This window comes from Sminthopsis crassicaudata, chromosome 5, assembly GCF_048593235.1.
Source record: "Sminthopsis crassicaudata isolate SCR6 chromosome 5, ASM4859323v1, whole genome shotgun sequence".
Classification (NCBI taxonomy): domain Eukaryota; kingdom Metazoa; phylum Chordata; class Mammalia; order Dasyuromorphia; family Dasyuridae; genus Sminthopsis; species Sminthopsis crassicaudata.
The window spans coordinates 61,196,871-61,215,688 of record NC_133621.1 but is presented as its reverse complement, the minus strand read 5'-3'; the positions used below and the strand labels follow the sequence as shown (position 1 = coordinate 61,215,688).

At 36.6% G+C, this 18,818-nt stretch overlaps 1 protein-coding gene across 4 annotated transcripts in view; it reads left to right on the top strand.

Moving 5' to 3' along the window:
- ARHGAP21 (Rho GTPase activating protein 21) overlaps positions 1-16,779 on the top strand; it is a 128,675-nt gene extending 111,896 nt beyond the window's left edge. For all 4 annotated transcript variants that reach the window (XM_074266949.1, XM_074266947.1, XM_074266950.1 and 1 more), the window contains 12 exons: positions 212-276; positions 385-521; positions 1,728-1,870; positions 6,514-6,669; positions 6,751-6,829; positions 7,472-7,545; positions 7,624-7,713; positions 9,902-10,027; positions 10,209-10,250; positions 10,584-10,689; positions 12,560-12,591; positions 14,309-16,779. In XM_074266949.1, the coding sequence (XP_074123050.1) occupies positions 212-276; positions 385-521; positions 1,728-1,870; positions 6,514-6,669; positions 6,751-6,829; positions 7,472-7,545; positions 7,624-7,713; positions 9,902-10,027; positions 10,209-10,250; positions 10,584-10,689; positions 12,560-12,591; positions 14,309-15,961 (2,703 nt within the window). In that variant the 3' untranslated portion in view covers positions 15,962-16,779. The remainder of the gene's footprint in view (positions 1-211; positions 277-384; positions 522-1,727; positions 1,871-6,513; positions 6,670-6,750; positions 6,830-7,471; positions 7,546-7,623; positions 7,714-9,901; positions 10,028-10,208; positions 10,251-10,583; positions 10,690-12,559; positions 12,592-14,308) is intronic.
- Positions 16,780-18,818: the final 2,039 nt, after the last annotated feature.

The following is an 18,818-nucleotide window of genomic DNA, read 5'->3' as shown; positions in this document are numbered from 1 at the left end:
CAGTAGGCACAATGAAAATACTCCATTTTGTTACTGTGGTGATGACCATTACTAAAGTGAATTCTGCCAGCAGACATCACACTAAGCTAAATCTAGGCCTTTTCACATTTTTTCTGCACAGCTGTTCAAATGTCATTTCTGAGAGAAGCTTGCTGCTTGAGGCAAGTTGATAAAGTTGATTTTTCAATCCTGGCCTTTATTTGTTTGATAGGATACTGGAGTCACTAGCAGAGACCTAATTAGCCGAAGGATAAAGGAATATAGTAGTCTGATGAGGTGAGATGTTTCACTGTCTGTTAGGGGTTTTGTTGTTGTTGATTTGAAGGGATGTGGGGAAGTGGAGAGAGATCCAGTAAATGCTAACTGTTTACTTTCTTCCTTTAGCAAAGCAGACCAGTTGCCAAAAACACCTCGCCAAAGTCTCAGTATCAGGCAGACTCTCCTTGGTACTAAATCGGAACCAAAATTCCAGAGTCCACACTCTCCCAAAGAAGAGTCAGAAAGAAAACTCCTCAGTAAAGGTTCATGCTTTTATTGGATAGATTGAATAAATTCAGTGAATAGTACTTAGAACTTACAGAATTATAATTTTAAGTTCTAAAAATGTTTTAACTTTAAAATTTTTTTCCTTATGAAAGAAATATTACAAACCCGCAATAGTTGGGTTTATGTGGCTTCCAAGAGCCATAAACCTGGGAGAACTTTTTCAGATGTAACTTTGATTTATATTACAGAAGTTTAAAAAAAAAGAGAGAGAGAAATCAGTTTTAGCTCCTATTGTTTTATATAGAAATCAAACCTGGACAGTTTTAGGAAACTAGTATGTCACACACATAGTTTTAACATATTTAGATGGGTGATAGAACTTCAAGAGGCCCACTTTGGAATAGCATCATTTCAGATTCCATCTTTTTTAACAAGATTCACTACTATCAACACTAATAATTGAAATATCTCTTTAATAAACTCTCATTAAGACTAGTTCAGTAGGAAAACAGCATGATAACATTATCAGTAACAGATCTGAAAACCTCCAGCCATATTATTCAGCCCTTTATTTTTCTGTTTAAAGAGGCAGCATGGAATAGTAGATAAGACAGCAGGTCTCAGAAAAGACCTAGGCTCAAGTCTCACCTCTGGCCCATATTGTGTGACCCTGCACAAGACTCTTAACTTCTAAGTGTTAGAGGCTACTCTCTGACCCCCTGCAGAGCAGGAATTTATACTTCTAGAATGAGCTCCACTCGCTGATATTACACATCTGGCAGACTCACAACATGTGTATTCACACATTTTGTGTCTGTGTGTATATGTGTGGGTATAAATTGTACAACTAGAGGAGCATTAGAAACTTGTAAAATTGACGTGCTGGAGTATACAATTAGGAGTCTACAATTTTTAAAGAAATCTTCCTTAGCTTAGTTATCATAATTATAAAAGATACTTTTTTTTTGTTAAATTCAGAATATTACACGTTATAAAGGAAAAAAAAAACTGTTAGTGCACTTTAAAATAAATGGAAGTATTTTCATTTTTTTTTTCCATTTGATAATGAAAGATAAAAGACAAGATGGATTAGGATGATCTGCAACATTGTTAAATATTTTGGTGCATCTTTTTTTTCCTTATTTAAACCCACATAATTCATGTACTTGATTAGTGATTCAAATATTTTTGTTTCCTTTTCCCCCAATATATCACTTCCTCATTTTCAACAATAACCAAAGATGACACCAGTCCTCCAAAAGACAAAGGCACATGGAGAAAAGGCATCCCAAACATCATGAGGAAAACGTTTGAAAAAAAGCCAACTGCTGTAGGAACCTTTGGTGTCAGACTGGATGACTGTCCCCCAGCTCATACCAATCGGGTAGGAGGCAAAAGCTTTGCTTGTACCATATTAGTCCAGAGCAACTGCAATCTCATCAGTGTGGGTGTTCCCCTCCAGTGATAACACAGAATAATTGGGGACTATCTTCCATGTCTCCTTTGTCCTGGGAGGGCTGGGCCCTCCTGCTGGGGCTTTTCATTCTCTTGACAATTTGTAGTACCACTGGAGGTACTAGCCCTTATTCGATAATTGAGTCTTTCTTTTTGGGAGAGGGGGTCCTATTTTCTCCCGTAACATTCTTAATTTCTACATCATTTTTTTTTTGGGGGGGGGATGTGTTATAATCTACTTTGTCCAGTAAACACTTCTCTGTTGACCTTTTGAGTGTTTTTTAAAACTTCAAAGATTCGTTGTTATGTGTGAATTGCAGCCATATATTGTTAGTCTCTCAACATACATTTAAATGCCTGCTATGTGTCAGGTATTGCACTCTCCTCTGGGGGATACCAAGGCAAAGAGAAGACAGAATTGAAGTTCTGTAAGGGTGAGGAGTAATGGGGAGAACAATATGCTTGTGGAAGCAGTGTATACAAAATAGATACAAAAGGACCAGGAGAGCCTTCATGATGAAAGAAGTTAGCACTTGAGCTGAATCTTGAAGTAAAGAATACTCAGTTACATTTTTATCTCATCATTTGGGGAATTCTTGCCATGATACACTTTGCAAGCCATTTATGCCTGCCTAGTCTATGTGCCTGTATCTTTTATGTTGCGGCCTGCCCACACCAATCATGTCTCCTTTCACTGCTTTCCATGAGAGTTTTTTCTATAGATTTTCAAAGGGAGAGGTAAACAGAGGGGTCTTTGTTGTTATGGAAGCTCGGAATTATTTTTTAGAAAGGCATTGCAGTTTTCCAAAAGCAATCAAGATTACTCTCAGCTTCTTTTTCATTGCTGGACCCAGATATAGATAATATTGGTGCCCATTCAGACATGTTGGAATCCCGAGTATCCATTTGGTCTTCCTTGTGTGGATAGTCAAGCCAAACTCCTTTGAGTGAGTGCAGATCTCTTTCAGGAGGCTCTCTGTGGTGTCTTCTGGGTGGATGCAATCAGCAGGAAATCATCTGCAAACAAGAGATCTAGAGAACCTTACCATTCACTGGGGATCCTTTTTTGCCTTAGACCATATACTGGACTTCCAGACCATACAGGCAAATGTCATACTTTCAAATCTCCTCACTGGATGCATATTATCAGAATGTCATTGAACAAAACTATTTACATCCCATTAAGTCTTCCAAGACCTTAAGATAGCATTTTGCTTTAATGAGTCAAATGTTTTTTCATAATTAATAAGCAATATTATTGTTAATAGGATCATATGTTGTCTACAAATTTCAGTTGATTGAGATGTGTTCCATTGTCAGATAACATTTTTTGAAAACCCCCTTATTCCCTACCAATACCTTTTATCATCGTGAGATTTTTTTCATACCTTCAATATTTACCCATCCTTTAAATACCTTATAAATCAATCACCACTCAACTTCCCTTATATCACCTCCATGAATATCCTCTATTAATTACAAAGTTGTCCCAGTGGGACTGCTTTTTCTTTTCTTTCTTTCTTTTTAATGCCATTTCTCATTCTTTAACTTTAACTTAGAGGTCCAAATGGGGTGAACCCAGTGTCCTTGATGGATAAAATCATTTGTTGTATTAATTTTTTGCAGATCATTTCCATTTTTTATTTGTATTCTTTCAATTTTCCTTGGGATGATGTTGACATCTTTCTTTATACAGGTTTTACTTTCTGTTGATTCTTGTTTTATGAGACAAAATAATCATCTGACATCTTTTTTTTTTTTTTAAGATTTAAATTAAATTAACATAAACTAAAATTTATGTAACTTAGTAGTGCCTTTAATAGCCATCTCTCAAAATTTGGCTACTAAGGCAGATGTTTGCTGACTAAGACACTTTCTGGGATCTTTATATTTATTTAATTTCTGCATGAAATGATTATATAGATGTTTAAAAGGTGAAAAAAAATTATTTCAGAGAAAGCCTGAAATTATTAAAATCTCCCTAGTTTTCCAAAAGCAGTTTGGCCTGCTGTTAAGTTCTGTGATCATTGTCATTTTATAGTATCTGTCTAAATGTACTGTTAGACAAGTACTGCAGCCTTATTGTAGACATTATCTTCCATTGATTTACTTTTTCCTGTATGGAGAATTAGGCTTACTTTTTTGAGAGAGTAGAGATCTCACTTAGGTTCTGCATAAAGATATAGAAATTCTACTCAGCTCCATGTTATCTTTGGACAGCAGCATCTGGGGAACCTCCTCCGGATACCACCAGAGTCTCCCCTCCATGATAGTGCTGAACTGCTCTAGCAAGTGCACAGCTGTCTGTCAAAGGTTGGACAAAGTTATCACTGTTAAATCTTTCAAGGAATCCTGTATGATTTTTATACAGATAGGGGAAACAGCATTAGAGAAGGTAGTTTGTTAAATGTGCTTTATTGTTGTCCATCTCTCATGCTTGTTGGACTGGTGACATCACCATGTTGGAGTCAAAGTATAGTATGTCTGACTGTGGCTCATCAGTGCAGGATGGGCTTGGAAGGGAACCAAGAGTGCGTTCTGATGTGCACATCTCGCCTTTCCCTCGTGCTCATGGTGCAGTGCTTTCTGTGTTGTAGGCATGCCGTGCCGGGCAGTCTTGGGCCAATCGAGACTAAAATTCTTGGCAGAGACCTTGAGTGTGTCACTGTTACTGCTTGTTCTGACTATATGAGCATTGATATAGCCCGTCCAGTGGAGTTAGGATTTGAATGCTTGCCAGATGAGCTTGGGAGAGGAACTCCTTGTCTGCCAGCATAATTCAAAGGAAAATGGTTTTTTATAGTCAGTAAGCATCGGAATATTGTATTTACTACCCTTTTCAGCACCTTTTGTTACTAAAAAGATAGGTTCATGAAAGTTTTAAGAAAGAAGCAGGCAAGCTTCCACAAATGATGACCTTTCTTAAAACTTTGATCAAGGCTGTCCTCTTTTTGAGGATTTGTCATTAAATTGTGGCTTGACATACCTGACACTTCAACAGCCACAACTCTCGTTCTGGCACTTGGTCCATGTCCACTCTCATCTGGACTAAGCTTCTTATTGTCTTCCTGTCCAAGTAGGCTCTCCCTTACTGAGGACACTTGAGGCTTACCTCTAGAACCTGATATACAGACCGTTTTGGCCTTTAGTCTGCATGATCTTGGCCCTGCCTATTTTTCCAGTTTTCATCTCAAACAGCCTTGGAGCTCTTCTCCTTCCTCTTTGTCAACCTCTGGGATCCCTGGTTTCCTTCCAGACTCAGTGTAGGCTTCACTGTCTCCCTGAGACATCTCTGGAGCTGCCAAGGTTACCTTGTGTGCACTTTTTTATTGATCTATATGTGTGCTCATTGTCTCAGTCTGCTTTTTGCTGTTGTCTTAGTATCCCTATTGCCTGCTGCCTTGCCCGGCATATATTTGCTAAATAAGGGTGGTGCTAAATAAGTGTTGGTAGACAGATTGAATGATGTGGGTCCATATCATTAGGATCATTGTCATTGCCTTTGACAGATTCAACCCCTTAACACCTATGACATTTTATCATCACAAGTATGGATATCTTCTTTTTTTATTTGACCTGGTTCAGCTGCCTTTCCCCTCTGTTTTCTTCAGTATTCATTTCTACCTCCCAAAGCATTGCAGGACCTTAATCCTTCCACTATTCTGAAGCAGCTCAGCTGGATTTTTGTGGTATTGCCCTAAAGATGACTAGCAGAGTCAATCCTTTATCTGTCTCTCTTTAATCTTGTTGTCTTTCCCTGCTTCTCACTATTTTCTAAGTTGATAATGCTTATGATATTCTTGGTTGTCCCTCTGTTGACTTATTCCCTCCCTTTGTGGGGCTGATACAGGAAGAATTTTGTTTTTGTCTTTTTATATCCACTGTACTGTCCTGTGCCTTGATAGGCAAACTAGGCAATTGTGGATTTAAATTTAATACACCTCAGACCAACATAATTTTTCAATGGCTATTTGTGCCTCTTTTAAAATAAAGACAGTATGTATTGAATTTGCTTGATTGAAATATAAGCATTTGGGAGACGTGTGTAAAAAGCTAAATTGAAAGTCTTAAGTCAAGTTGCCCTTTTTTAAAAAGCAACTTGTATTTCCCATAAATCTGCTTATGAATTAATTGCCTGATTTCTAGTATTTCTTGCCCAGCCATTAGATAGTAATAATAACATATATTTGAAACTTTTTAAGATTTACAAATCATTAAATTTCACAACTCTCTTGTGAAAAAGAGGCTGCAATTGGACTTGCCCACAGTTCTCACAGTTAATAAATGATTAAGGCAGGATTCTGAACCTTGATTAGATAACTTTTTTTTATTATTATTATTATCTTATATCCTCATTCGGTTTGGATTATTTCCCTGATATTCATTCCATTCCAGCATTCCAAATATATTTAATTCAGTCACAATTGAGCTCACTGTTTTCTTCAGTCCTCACATGACCTTAGCAGCAAATTTTATGTAGAGATAAATAATTTAATAATAGAGATAAATAATATCTTAATAATGACTATTTGAAGCCTGTAAACATTAAAATTGTCTCTTTTTATTTTGTAGTATATTCCACTAATAGTTGACATATGCTGCAAATTAGTTGAAGAAAGAGGACTTGAATATACAGGTATTTACAGAGTTCCTGGAAATAATGCTGCTATCTCAAGTATGCAAGAAGAACTCAACAAGGGAATGGCTGATATTGATATACAAGATGATGTAAGTTAATTAATTTTCATTTATCAGAATGTTGGGGTGACTATGTAAAATTACATACTTATTTCCATTTTGAATACCTAGAAATGGCGAGACTTGAATGTGATAAGCAGTTTGCTGAAATCATTCTTCAGAAAACTCCCTGAGCCTCTCTTCACAAATGGTAATTTATTTTCTGTAAAGCCACTTTAACCCTCCCAGCCCTAAGTATTAATTTCAAAGAATATTAAATTGGAAGAGAAATAACTGTTGGTATAGGGGAAAAAAAGACTGGTTGCCATTGTGTTAAAAGTAGAGTTATATGATACTAAACAGGGATATTTATTCTTTTTTGGCAAATTTCACTGTTTAGAATGCATGAAAACAAATTTACATACAAATATCTACATTCAACAAAAACTACATTATTATATCCCTCCTTGTTTCTAGCACTCAGAATGACATTTCTTCCAAGAAAAAAATCTAAATATATAAGTATACATAGATTTACATTTTTTAATAAATCTTATCCTTGCTGAATGTTTCATGAATGTCTATACATACACACGTATAGAAGATCTTGTGATAGGTGTTGGAGGCAGGAAAGAGTATAGAAATGCCTGCTTTCATGGAAATTTTGCACTCTATCCAAATTACTTTAACATAGTTCTCATTAAAATTGATGTCATTTTGGAGGCCTAAACTTAAACCTACTTAAGACCCATTCTTTTTCTCTGTTTTTTAAAAATACATGTTATTTTGTTAACTATAATTAGGTATGTTTTACCTAATTAGTTGAGGAAAAAAAATGTCTTTTTGTTGCCAGATAAATATGCAGACTTTATTGAAGCAAATCGAAAAGAAGATCCTCTAGAGCGTCTAAAAACATTAAAAAGACTAGTGAGTATTATTAGTCAGTTTGGGGATTACAACAAAAAATTTTACAAGTTTTAAATTCATCACTAAAATGTTTTACAGATTCATGATTTGCCTGAACATCATTATGAAACCCTTAAATTTCTCTCTGCTCATCTGAAAACAGTAGCAGAAAATTCAGAAAAAAATAAGGTAAGTAAATAAAAAGATTCAACAAAAGATTTTAATCAAAACTTTATGGTTTATATAACAAAATCAAAAGTAGTCTTGGAATTAAAAAGAACCAATGCAGATTTGTCCACCTGCCTTGCTTACTGAGCAGGTCCCCAGAAGGAAGGGCACCACTTCTGATGGTCCAGTCCTCAAGTTTCTCATCAGACTGAGCACTTGCCACTCCTTAGACGTGCTGGTGTCTCTCTTCTTGTTACCTTCTTCACACAGGTTTAAGCTGCATGGTCACCATAGTAGGGGTGGGGAAGATTGAGGGTAATGGGTTACTTTGAATCTTTTTAAAAGAGTTTATAATATAAGATGTGCTTGGATGTGTTCTCTTTTTTTATGGAACACAGTTTTGTGTTCTTTCTGCCTCTGATAACTCCCGGAAATTTAAAAAAACTAAAAAAGCCTATAACTCCTTTCACTGTTTTTCTTGGCTGGCAGCTGAATCAGCTTTTTTTTTTTTTTTTTTTTAAAGTAGTATATAGTGCAGCAGTTTGCAACAATTTACATATTGGGTGCAAGTAAGAGAAGTTGATTGTTTTATATTAAACCAGACAATCGTAGCATAGTCCCATTTAAATTGAATAGTATAATTAAATTCAAAACTTAGGTATAAATCCAAGTTTCCTCCTCTGAGCTAGAAGATCTGACTCTTGAGGCCTATCGTCTTTCCTCCTTTTGCTTTCAAAAGCCAGTTCTCCCCTGTTAATGTCTCCTGCCTCCAATGTATTTCATTCTCCTCTCTTGCCCCCAACATCCCTCAGTCTTGATTGTTTCTTCAAGTCTCAACTAAAATCCCACCTTCTACAAAAATTCTCTCCATTATAAAGTTAATCTTCCCTCATCCTACCCCCATTATATTGTGAGCTTAAGATCTACCCTCATCCTACCCCCATTATATTGTGAGCTCTTTTATCTTGTACTAACAGTTCTTACATAGCACAGGGCTTGACTCATAGAAGGCACTTGGGAGATGCTTTTGCTTGATCTTTGCCATCCTTTGCTCCTGGATATTCTCCTCTAGTTTTCCTTATCTTCCATGATTTTAATAACCAAATATCTGTATAAATGACTCTCATATCTATAAATATACAGCTCCGGGTCCCCCATCATCAACTGCCTATTGAATATTTGAGACCATATTTATCTGATAGCGATCTTAGTGTATCCATCACATCTTCCAAATAGCCCTATTTTTTTTTTTTAAGGGAACCACTAGTCACTATTCAAGATTCACAATTTTGAACATGAATTCGACTTGTCTTAATGTCCAGTCAGTTCTCAAATATTTGCCTTCACAACATCTCATCCATCTTCTTATTTCATCTTCCTTATTTGAAACTCATCTTCCACATAGCTCTCAAAAAGATTTTCCCAAAGTACAGGTAAAGCCATGCTATTCTGCTTAGAAAGCTCTGGTAGTTTGTCTTTGGAGAAAAAAAAAACAAGCAGTAACTTTAACTTTTTTTTTTTTTTTATTTAAACCCTTCCCAATCTTTCCAATCTTGTTACACATTCAGTTTTGTTTTTTTTTAAGCCCTGTTATGCCCAATAGAATGTTAATTCCTGGAAGGATGGAACTTCTCCAGCACCTAGCATAATATCTGAAATATAACTTCTTCATAGATGTTTGATGATAAATTGGTCTCTTGGTTTCAAGAGTTGCTTTTCCCAAGGTACGTACTGTTCCTTGAACCACAGATGAGATAGAATTCAAAAGCCATTAAATGCTCACAAAAGTCCATGTCCTTGAGACCTTTATAATCAAATTTGGAGATACCTGGCCCACATACAGAGACTTAAGAAATATTTACATCAGAATGATTTGCTGTATTGGGAAGGGGGAGAAGAAACTATATATGAAATTCAACATCTTATAAAAGTGAATGTTAGTACTATTTTTGCACGTAATTGGAAAAAATGAAATACTATTCATATTAATACCTAGGCTTCCTGAAAGGTGTTATTTTGAACTACATTTTAAAGAAGGTAAAGTATATGAAATTGAAGGTTGAGGGAAATTACAAAGTGAAAAGACACAAGTATGGGTGTACGTGCCAGTAAGGAGTCACCAAATAGACAGATCCAATTCTATTTTAATAACAGCCCATCTTTTTCCTCTTTTCACCTTTTCCCATTTTTACCCCACTCTTTTTTATAGATGGAACCAAGAAATCTAGCGATTGTTTTTGGTCCAACCCTTGTGCGAACATCAGAAGACAACATGACACATATGGTGACTCACATGCCTGACCAGTACAAAATTGTAGAAACCCTTATCCAACATGTAAGTTGGGGAGAGGGGGTTATTAGTCTTTTAGAAAAGACTCTGAATGAAAGTTTGGATTTACATTTTCTCTCTTCTGTCAACAGAGCTCTTTCCTCTCTGTCCTGTCCTCCTTACTAGTGACAGTTTGGAGGGTTTTCTCATTTTATTTTTTTTTATTTTTTTTATTTTAAATTTTTAGCATGACTGGTTTTTCACAGAAGAAGGTACAGAAGAGCCTCTTGTAAGTTCCTTTAGTTCCTTTTTTCTTTTGTATTTGTGGTCGGTTGTTTTGATTTGAGATACACAGTCTTGAATTTTCAACAGTGTAGCCATGGTCCACCATTAGTTCTGCATTTCAGAAGTTGATTTCTTGCTTCTGAATTTGTTGTAATGAAAACACCAGCAGTTAACTAACTCTGTAGTAGTAGGTTTTGTTGTTGTTTTGCAGTGTGCAAAAATACATGGGAAAACAAGGTTCTTGGGTTAATGTCAATAAAATTTCTAAAATGTTGTTAAAAGCACAATGAAATAATTTTGAAGAAGTGTTGAAGGGATCTTTGTTTGTTAACTATAGACAACAGTTCAGGAGGAAAACACAGTAGAATCTCAGCCAGTGCCAAACATAGATCATTTACTGACCAACATTGGAAGGACCGGCGTGTCTCCTGGAGATGTATCAGGTAACTTTGCCTGGGCAGTGTTTCATCTGTAGGCTAGAAAAACATACTCTATTGTACTATAATGAAAGAACAAATAAATCATAAGTAATGATTCACTCTGATTTTTCTTTTTCTCATTTTTTCCTTTCTACTAATAAACTGATTCTCTTTTTTCTGATTTGATTTTGAGTATCTTACAGTGGATATAATGACATTGGCAGTGCATGGAGTTGGAATGCTTGTTGACAAGTCTGTCAGATTTGGAAATATGAGGGGAAATGAGCATGCATAGCCCTGTTTTCTTTATTCACAGTTATCCATATAATTGTCATCACAAGGTAAAACAGATAAATGCTACTGAATATGTGGTTGCTGTGATGGCAGAAAGTGTGAACTTCTACCTGGTAAAAATCACCCAAGGTTAGCCATGCAGTTTAAAAGCACAAAGTTAAATAATTAGAACTATATATATATATATATATATATTTAGTTTAAAATCAATCTCTTCCAAGTTCATTTTCTTTTGTTGCTCAGTGGCTTCCCTCCGTTCTTGGTGAAGCTCGAGATTCTTTGGTGAATAATATTTCCCTTTTGTACTGTTGCATTAACCGGGCGCGTTGTCTCCTAGTCTTCTCCCTTTTTCTCTAGTTCTTGTTCTAGTACTAAAGGGGGTCTCAGCACTTTCTGACACAGGCAAATCTATACTGATGTTGCACAACAGGCGAAACGGGAGGCGTCTATCCCGCGGTCATGTCACTAGTGGACGCTGTGGTGTCCCTGATGGACAGCTGGACCTGTAGGAAGAAGGAGGACTGTTGCCCACACTGTAGCTGCCTTGTCTGCAGAAATCCCCCATTCTTGTAAATGCCAAAATAGTTGATCTGTGCTGTAAATTTTCTTTTAAAAGTATTTTAAACAGATCAATGCTACTTTCTTAAAAGTTTTTCTGCTGTTTCTTGTTATTTCTGAAAGCAGACCCTGAGGAGAAATAGCATGGTATGATCTACCAGTTTTTTAAGTCATGAAGCATTTAGCCATGTGTCAAAAAAGAGGTGTGGCATGGGGCTCAGCTCCTTAATTTTGAAAATTAAATATCCCCAAAGTTGAAAAATGAAATCTCAAAATCAGCATTATCTTTGAATGGTGCTAGCCCCTTCCTACCCTCTTTATAATTGTACAATATGAGTTTTTGCCAGACAGTAAAATGATGGTCTCCATTTTTCCATTTCATGATAGCGCTTGTTCTATAGATAATTACTAAGCTGGTAGCTGTTTAATATATAGTTAGTCAAAAGGAACCCTGGCAAAATTAATGTGAAGCATAAAACTGGGGTCAAAACACAATATTCAACATTATCCAATGTAAAGTCATGTGACCTGAAGTCAAGGTTGAACTTCTGCTTCCTTGATTATACCATGTGTAATGCTACAATATTGAAAGGAGTAAAGTTTAACAGTCTGACAAAAATAACCCCAAATATACTTGAATGTCTCAGTCTGTAACTAGGACGAACCCATAGTCCTAATGTCCTACATTGTGTATCAGTTCAAACACAAGATATGGTACACAGTACAATTCTTGAGGTCTCAAAGTTTGGAGAAATTAATAAACAGTAGTCTTTCTGTTTTTATTTAGAACAGGGCTCCTTTGCCATTCCTATCATTGAGCTGGTTCTGCCTACAATTCACAGCATCCTTTCATGGCGGTGGCTTTCTGTGGTGCAGCTTGCATCTTTGTGAGCTCTGACTCTCCACTGTGTTCTGTGGTTTTGTTTGGGTTTTGCTTTCACATCTTGTTCTGTGCCTGTCTCTTCCATAAGTTTTGCATTGTTTGTAAAAAGAACTTAAAATTATAGCTAAAACTGACCAAATGTTCTTTAATTTCACACAGATTCAGCTACTAGTGACTCAGCAAAATCTAAGGTAAATTTGGTTTGGGATTGGTTGATAAATGTGCAGAAATTCAGTTCCCCAGCCCAGTTAGGGAACACCTACCTACTTAATTTAAGTGTAAATCCCTTTTGTAGTATTTTTATCTATATACCTAATTGAAATACATAGTAAAATAGTCTCAGAACAGAATACTTATCTAATGTTTGGCTTATTTTCACAAGAATATGAGAGGCAGTAGTATCAAGAGGTCATGGCCTGGCTCTGACATTTGACCATTGTGAACCACAGTTTTCAAATAGGTTCATTTCACAAAGATTTTCCTCAAGCACTTTTGGCCAATTTGAACTGCCATATTATTTCTCTTCCCAGTGCTGCAAAATTCACTCCAAAATTTTATGGTTCTTAGTCTTTTTGTGTCATGTATAGAACAACATTGAAAGCAATTTTGTTGAAATGGAGCCATGGACACATTTTTCAAAATTTGTATTGTTCAGTGGCTATTTACAAATGCAGATACTCTTAACTATTTTGCATACGTTTGCATGCATTTTGAAAATGCTATTAATGAATTCCTGAATTCGTATTTTTTTTTTTATTTTAATAATAGCATTTTCAGGAATTCATTATCTCCCACTCCCAAATGCTAGCTTTACCTCTTGCCTCTATAAAGAGCTTTGCTTAAATGAGTAGCCTTCCATCTCCTTATCCATCACTAAAGGAAATCCTACTAAATCCTCCAATCCAACCTTGCACAGGTATGCGCAGTTCAACCAACCAACTTTTAAAAAGAACCTACTCTGAGGGCCTTAAAAATGAATAAGGCATTTCTTGCCTTGGAGGAACCTCTAGCTTAAAAAAAAAAGATTTAAAATGGACAAATTTGAAAGTGTAGAAGTTGAAAAAAGCTATTTCATTCAGGATTGACTTTCAAACATGGAAGGTTCTTAAATGGCTAAAATAAAAGTATTAATAATTAAATACTAAGAAGATCATTGTCAGTCTCATCTTTTGGGGAAGTTATGTTTCAGGGTTGGGGAGCTGATTCAAGGATTTCCCAGTGTTAAAATCTCTTATACTAGGAAACGTAGAAAGAATGAGCAGTAATCTTAAAAATAGGTTAGGAAGGTTTTAAGGCCATGGCAACTCAATTTTTTAAGGTTATCATGTGTACCTTCTCAAAACATTTTGTTGTAATGGACTTAATAGTGGGGAACTGGGTTCCAGTCTTACTTCAGCTATAAAGTAGCAATGGGACTGTGGGCAAAAGTGTCTTGGAAAATCATACCTTAACAAAACTATCACTACATTGCTACTCCAGAGTAAATTCTGAAACTAATCCCTAGTGTTGGTGCATTTGACTTTTAGGTTTTTAATTATAACTTTTAAAATTAGTATACATGAAAAAAAAATTAAATTTGTATACATGATTGACTAAATTCATACAAATCCTTTTATTTGGAAGAAGTAATAATAAGTGGAAGGTCCTAATGGGAGATTAGTCATTCATGAAAGTGTTTGAATTCACTGTATCTTGTCTAATAAAATAGTAATTGCCTCTAAGTTTAAGTTAATTTTAGGGCTGAATAGTATTCTTTTAACAATTAATTAAAAGACTTCCAAGACTTGTATAAAATGTCTTGGTTTCGGATATGATAGTTTGGGAAAAACCTTGGGAGGTGGGGGAGATAAGAGAAACTGAATGTAGCTAAGTTTCAGTCTAAGTTTCCCTTTTATGTTTCTTTCCCAGGGTTCTTGGGGATCCGGAAAGGATCAGTATAGCAGGGAATTGCTTGTATCCTCCCTCTTTGCAGCAGCTAGTCGCAAGAGGAAAAAAACAAAAGAGAAAGCACAGCCGAGCAGCTCAGAGGATGAGCTGGATAATGTATTTTTCAAGAAAGAAATTGCAGAAGCGCCTCAGAGTGATAATAATAATAAAGAGGATGGCAGAGGAGAGTCGAAAAAAGAGAATGATCCAGTAAGAAAGCAAAGGACTAGTATTTCTAAAGATAATACTAGCAAAAAAGATTTGCACACAAGGAAAGAGGAAAAGCTGGCGCCGAGGAAAGAGAACGTGGTATCTGGAGAGCCTTCACTGCCTCCCAACTCAAAACCCACCAAGTCCCCTACTCTTGGCTACCGTTTCACCGTGCTCAAAGAAGGCCCCCAGACGCCCTCTCCTGGCCCTGGCACTCTGCTCAGTACTGCCTCCCCACTGTCCCTGGAGAGGTTGCCTGGTAAAAAGTCCTTCAGTCTAGAAACTAAATGCACCGAGTTTCTGGCCAATGCCAGTTCCACTTCAGGCTACTCAACCACTTCCTCTGCTGCTTGCCTGACCACCCTTGACTCCAGCAGGCTCAGTCCAGAGGTGCGGTCAGTTGCCGAGAGCAAGGGAGAAGAGGCAGATGATGAACAGAGCGAATTGGTCAGTGAAGGTCGGCCTGTGGAAACAGACAGTGAGAATGACTTCCCAGTTTTTGCCACAGGTTTTCTTTCTGAGAAGTTCTTTCGGGGAAAAATCCAAGAAATGGTAAAGACAAGTCGGAGAAACTCAGAAGGAAGCGAATTAAGTTGTACTGAGGGAAGTTTAACACCAAGTTTAGACAGCCGGAGACAACTGTTCAGTTCACATAAGCTTATTGAACGTGATACGCTCTCCAGAAAAAAGTCAGCTCGATTCAAGTCAGAAAGTGACGGGACAGGTGATATCAAAAATGAGAGAGAGTCGTCATCTGTAACTAAAGTATTTGACATGAAGAAGAAGGGAAAGTCAACAGGTAATTTGCTGACACCAACTAGAAATGACTCAGAGAAACACGAACCCACTTGGAGAATTAAAATAACCGACAGGCTAAAACTGAGGCTTAAAGCATCTGCGGATGACATGTTTGGGGTGGGAAATCAGAAAAACAGCTCTGCAGAGAATGCTAAAAGGAAAAACATCAGGAGACGACACACTCTTGGAGGGCAAAGGGATTTTGCAGATATTAGCGTTTTAAATACTTGGAAAGTTCCAGAACAGAGTGGAGAAAGAGAGTCTGAACTTTCTGCTGTGACTCGATTAAAACCAAAATGCCCAGCCCAAGACCTCTCCATTTCAGACTGGCTCGCACGAGAACGCTTACGTACTAGCACGTCTGACCTGAACACAGGAGAACCTGGAGAATATAGACTAGAGAACACTAGTATAACAGAAATATATAAATCAGATGGAGGCAGCTCCCCTAGCACCTTAACTTTGACAAACAGACCCCTTCTTTCCATACCACCGCAATCACCTGAACAAATAAATGGTGATAGCTTCCAGAATGTCAACCAAAACGATAGGCCTCTACCTGTTGCCAATCCTCAAAAACCATCCCTAGCCCCAGGCACTAAATCACAATTTCATCAGTGTCTCTAAAGTGGCAGGGGGGATGCATCCACTACAGCAACTCAAAAGCTACTGTTACATGTTCCAATAACTCTGTAAATATTTTTCTGTACTAGAATTATTATGCAGCCTTTATTTTAGGCTGGTTTCATCAATGTGCACTGTGGAATGTCTTCACTGTGCATTTCTATGGCCAGAAGAACATTAAGAAAAAAATATATCTATATTTTAAAAATATATTGGATGGTTGCATACAAATAAGCAGGGTATTTGTTGCAACATGCTATGTAGTCTATACAAGGTTTATGATCAGAAATTGATGAGTAAAACAGCTGGCATTAGTCTGCAGCAAATTTGTTCTTTTGGTTTAGTCACTAACAAAAGTGCCTCATCATAACAATTCATTGGGTTTGTTAGGGTGCCATATTGTTAACTGTTAAATTAGAAAACTTTAAATGATCAGATGAAAGCATTTTATTGGTAATGTTACATCTTACAGATTTTAACACAGGTGGATACAGAGCTTCCATTCTTAGGCATTCCGTTGGATCTCCCGAGTTTTATATTCAAACTTTTAATACAGTTTTTGAGTTTTGTGTGACTTGAATTTTTAATCTTTCTGTAAAATAAGTAACTTAAATGAACATATTATATGTGTATCTTTTCTTCAGATACAGATTTGTTATAAATGTTGTAACATAGGCGTGTAGATAGTGGATCCTGGATGGAACTGGCTTCTTTTATGAAGAATATAATTCTGCATGAAGACTTAATGAATCCAAACCTGTGTCATGCCTGTGTGCATACCCAATTAAACACTGGAAATAAAATTGTTTTGGTGAACTTTTTGCATGGCTCAATGTCATTCTAATGAGTCATTTTAAAATGTCACTTAAGTCAGTATACACCTATGGTGAATGGTAGCTAGCCCTGACTTGGAGAAAATAAAAACCAGAATAAATAATTATTTTTATAATATAGAAATTTACTTTTACTCTAAATTTTCAAAGCATTATTGTCTCCTCTTTGCTGTTATCTGGCGTCAGTGTAATATCTATATATTCAGATATACCAGTATCTGACACATTCTTCCACACACCATTGTTCCCACTCCATATGCAAAAGATGGCCCTGAGGTATTCTCTGTAGAGTGGCTCTATTTAGAGCAATTTATTAAAAGCTTGAATTTTGTTTCATCTTGATATATGAATGAATGCTCCTACTAAATTCACCTTTTGTTTCTGTGTAGATATACCAGGCAGTGTTACACTTTGGAAGTCTGAGCTTAAGTTTCTTCATCTGTCAAAGGACAGGGTTGGACTAAATAGATCTAGGAATTTTTAAAATATATAAATATATTTTAAAATATTATAATACAACTGGTTTCCTTCATGGTCCTATGTAATTTTATTTTACATATTTAAAAACATTTTCTCAAAGAAAAGATCCATAGAAGGTCTCAGCAGATTGCTGCCATGTTCTAAATCTAGTATCATACTTCTGACTCGAACCCAGTGGGGGAGAAAAGAGCCATCAAGAAATATTGGTTCACCCACAAATAACATACAGCAAGGTGATTAAATACAGACTTTATTATTCTTTCAAAGGCATTGTGCTAAGCACCTTCAAATATTACTTCATTTGTTCCTCACAGCAACTCTTCAAGACAAGTGCCATTATTATCTCTAATTTACAGATGAGGAGACTGAAGTAGAAGCCTAAGGTCACCTTGCTTAGAAATTCCTGTGGACAGTTTTGAACTTGGGTGTTCCTAACCCCAGGGTCAGCTCTCTGTACCACCTGTCTGCCTAATATAAGAATTTTTGGTACAACACAAATAGAAATGGGTGTGACTATGGATAGAATATAAAAGTGAAGGCCAACCGCGGTGAGTACTCTAACTCCATGGAATAAACTTGGGCTAAAGTAGGAAAAAAATGTCCTCACATTTATACAGAGAGAATTGGATTTGCTCTGTACTGTTTCCATTACAGGCCCTAAAAGGATGTTTGGTCAGTGTAACTATATGATGCTGATTTGTTTTCCTAGAACTTATGGATTAGCAGAAGGTAGAGGAGACAGCAGCCATGGAGCACAAGTAAAACTTTGTAGCCCTTGGAATAAGGTAATATCTTTGTTAATTGGAACTAGCTGGTTAAAGCTCATCCAGGGAAGAATGAGAGATCATTGGCTCTTCCCTTATTAAAATTAACTTGCCTTTATTATTTGACTACAGAGAGCTAGATTTAAAACCACTAAGATGAGAGTTCAAATTCTGCCCTTTACTGATTCTTTGTGACCCTGAACATATCACAGCCTCATCATATGTAAAAAGGGGGAGTGGACTCAGTTAACTTTAAGATTTCTCCTCCTGAACTGTGTTCCATGAGCTATAGCAAGGCCTAGGGACAAATAGTCCTATCCTGAAGGAGCTTTGCTACACTTAGATGAAAGGGCATGGAGGAGGATGGGAATATCATAAATACAGACAAATTAACTTAGGGGAAAGAAGAAGGCAAATTTAAGGAAATCAGAAAAGTCCTAAAAGGCCGGGGATCAAAGAAATCAAATCCCAATTTCTGCCATGGGAGATAGCCAGTAGAAAACAATAAAGCAGAAATAGCTCAGTTTGGAGGAAGGAATGGAGGAAACTTTGGAGGAAAACTTTTGTAAAGGACTTCAAATGATAAGTGGTGCTTTTTTTATCCTAGAGGCCATGAGCTTCTTAAGCTTAAGATTCCCACTCCTTCGGATTTTTGTGGTGGGAGTAATATTCTTACTCCTTCCTCTACATAAGTTAGTGATGAACCCAAGTGGCTAACACGGACTGGCAGAAAGGCAACTTTTGGTTGCTTAAGTACAGCACAGCCATATGTAATTTAACTGG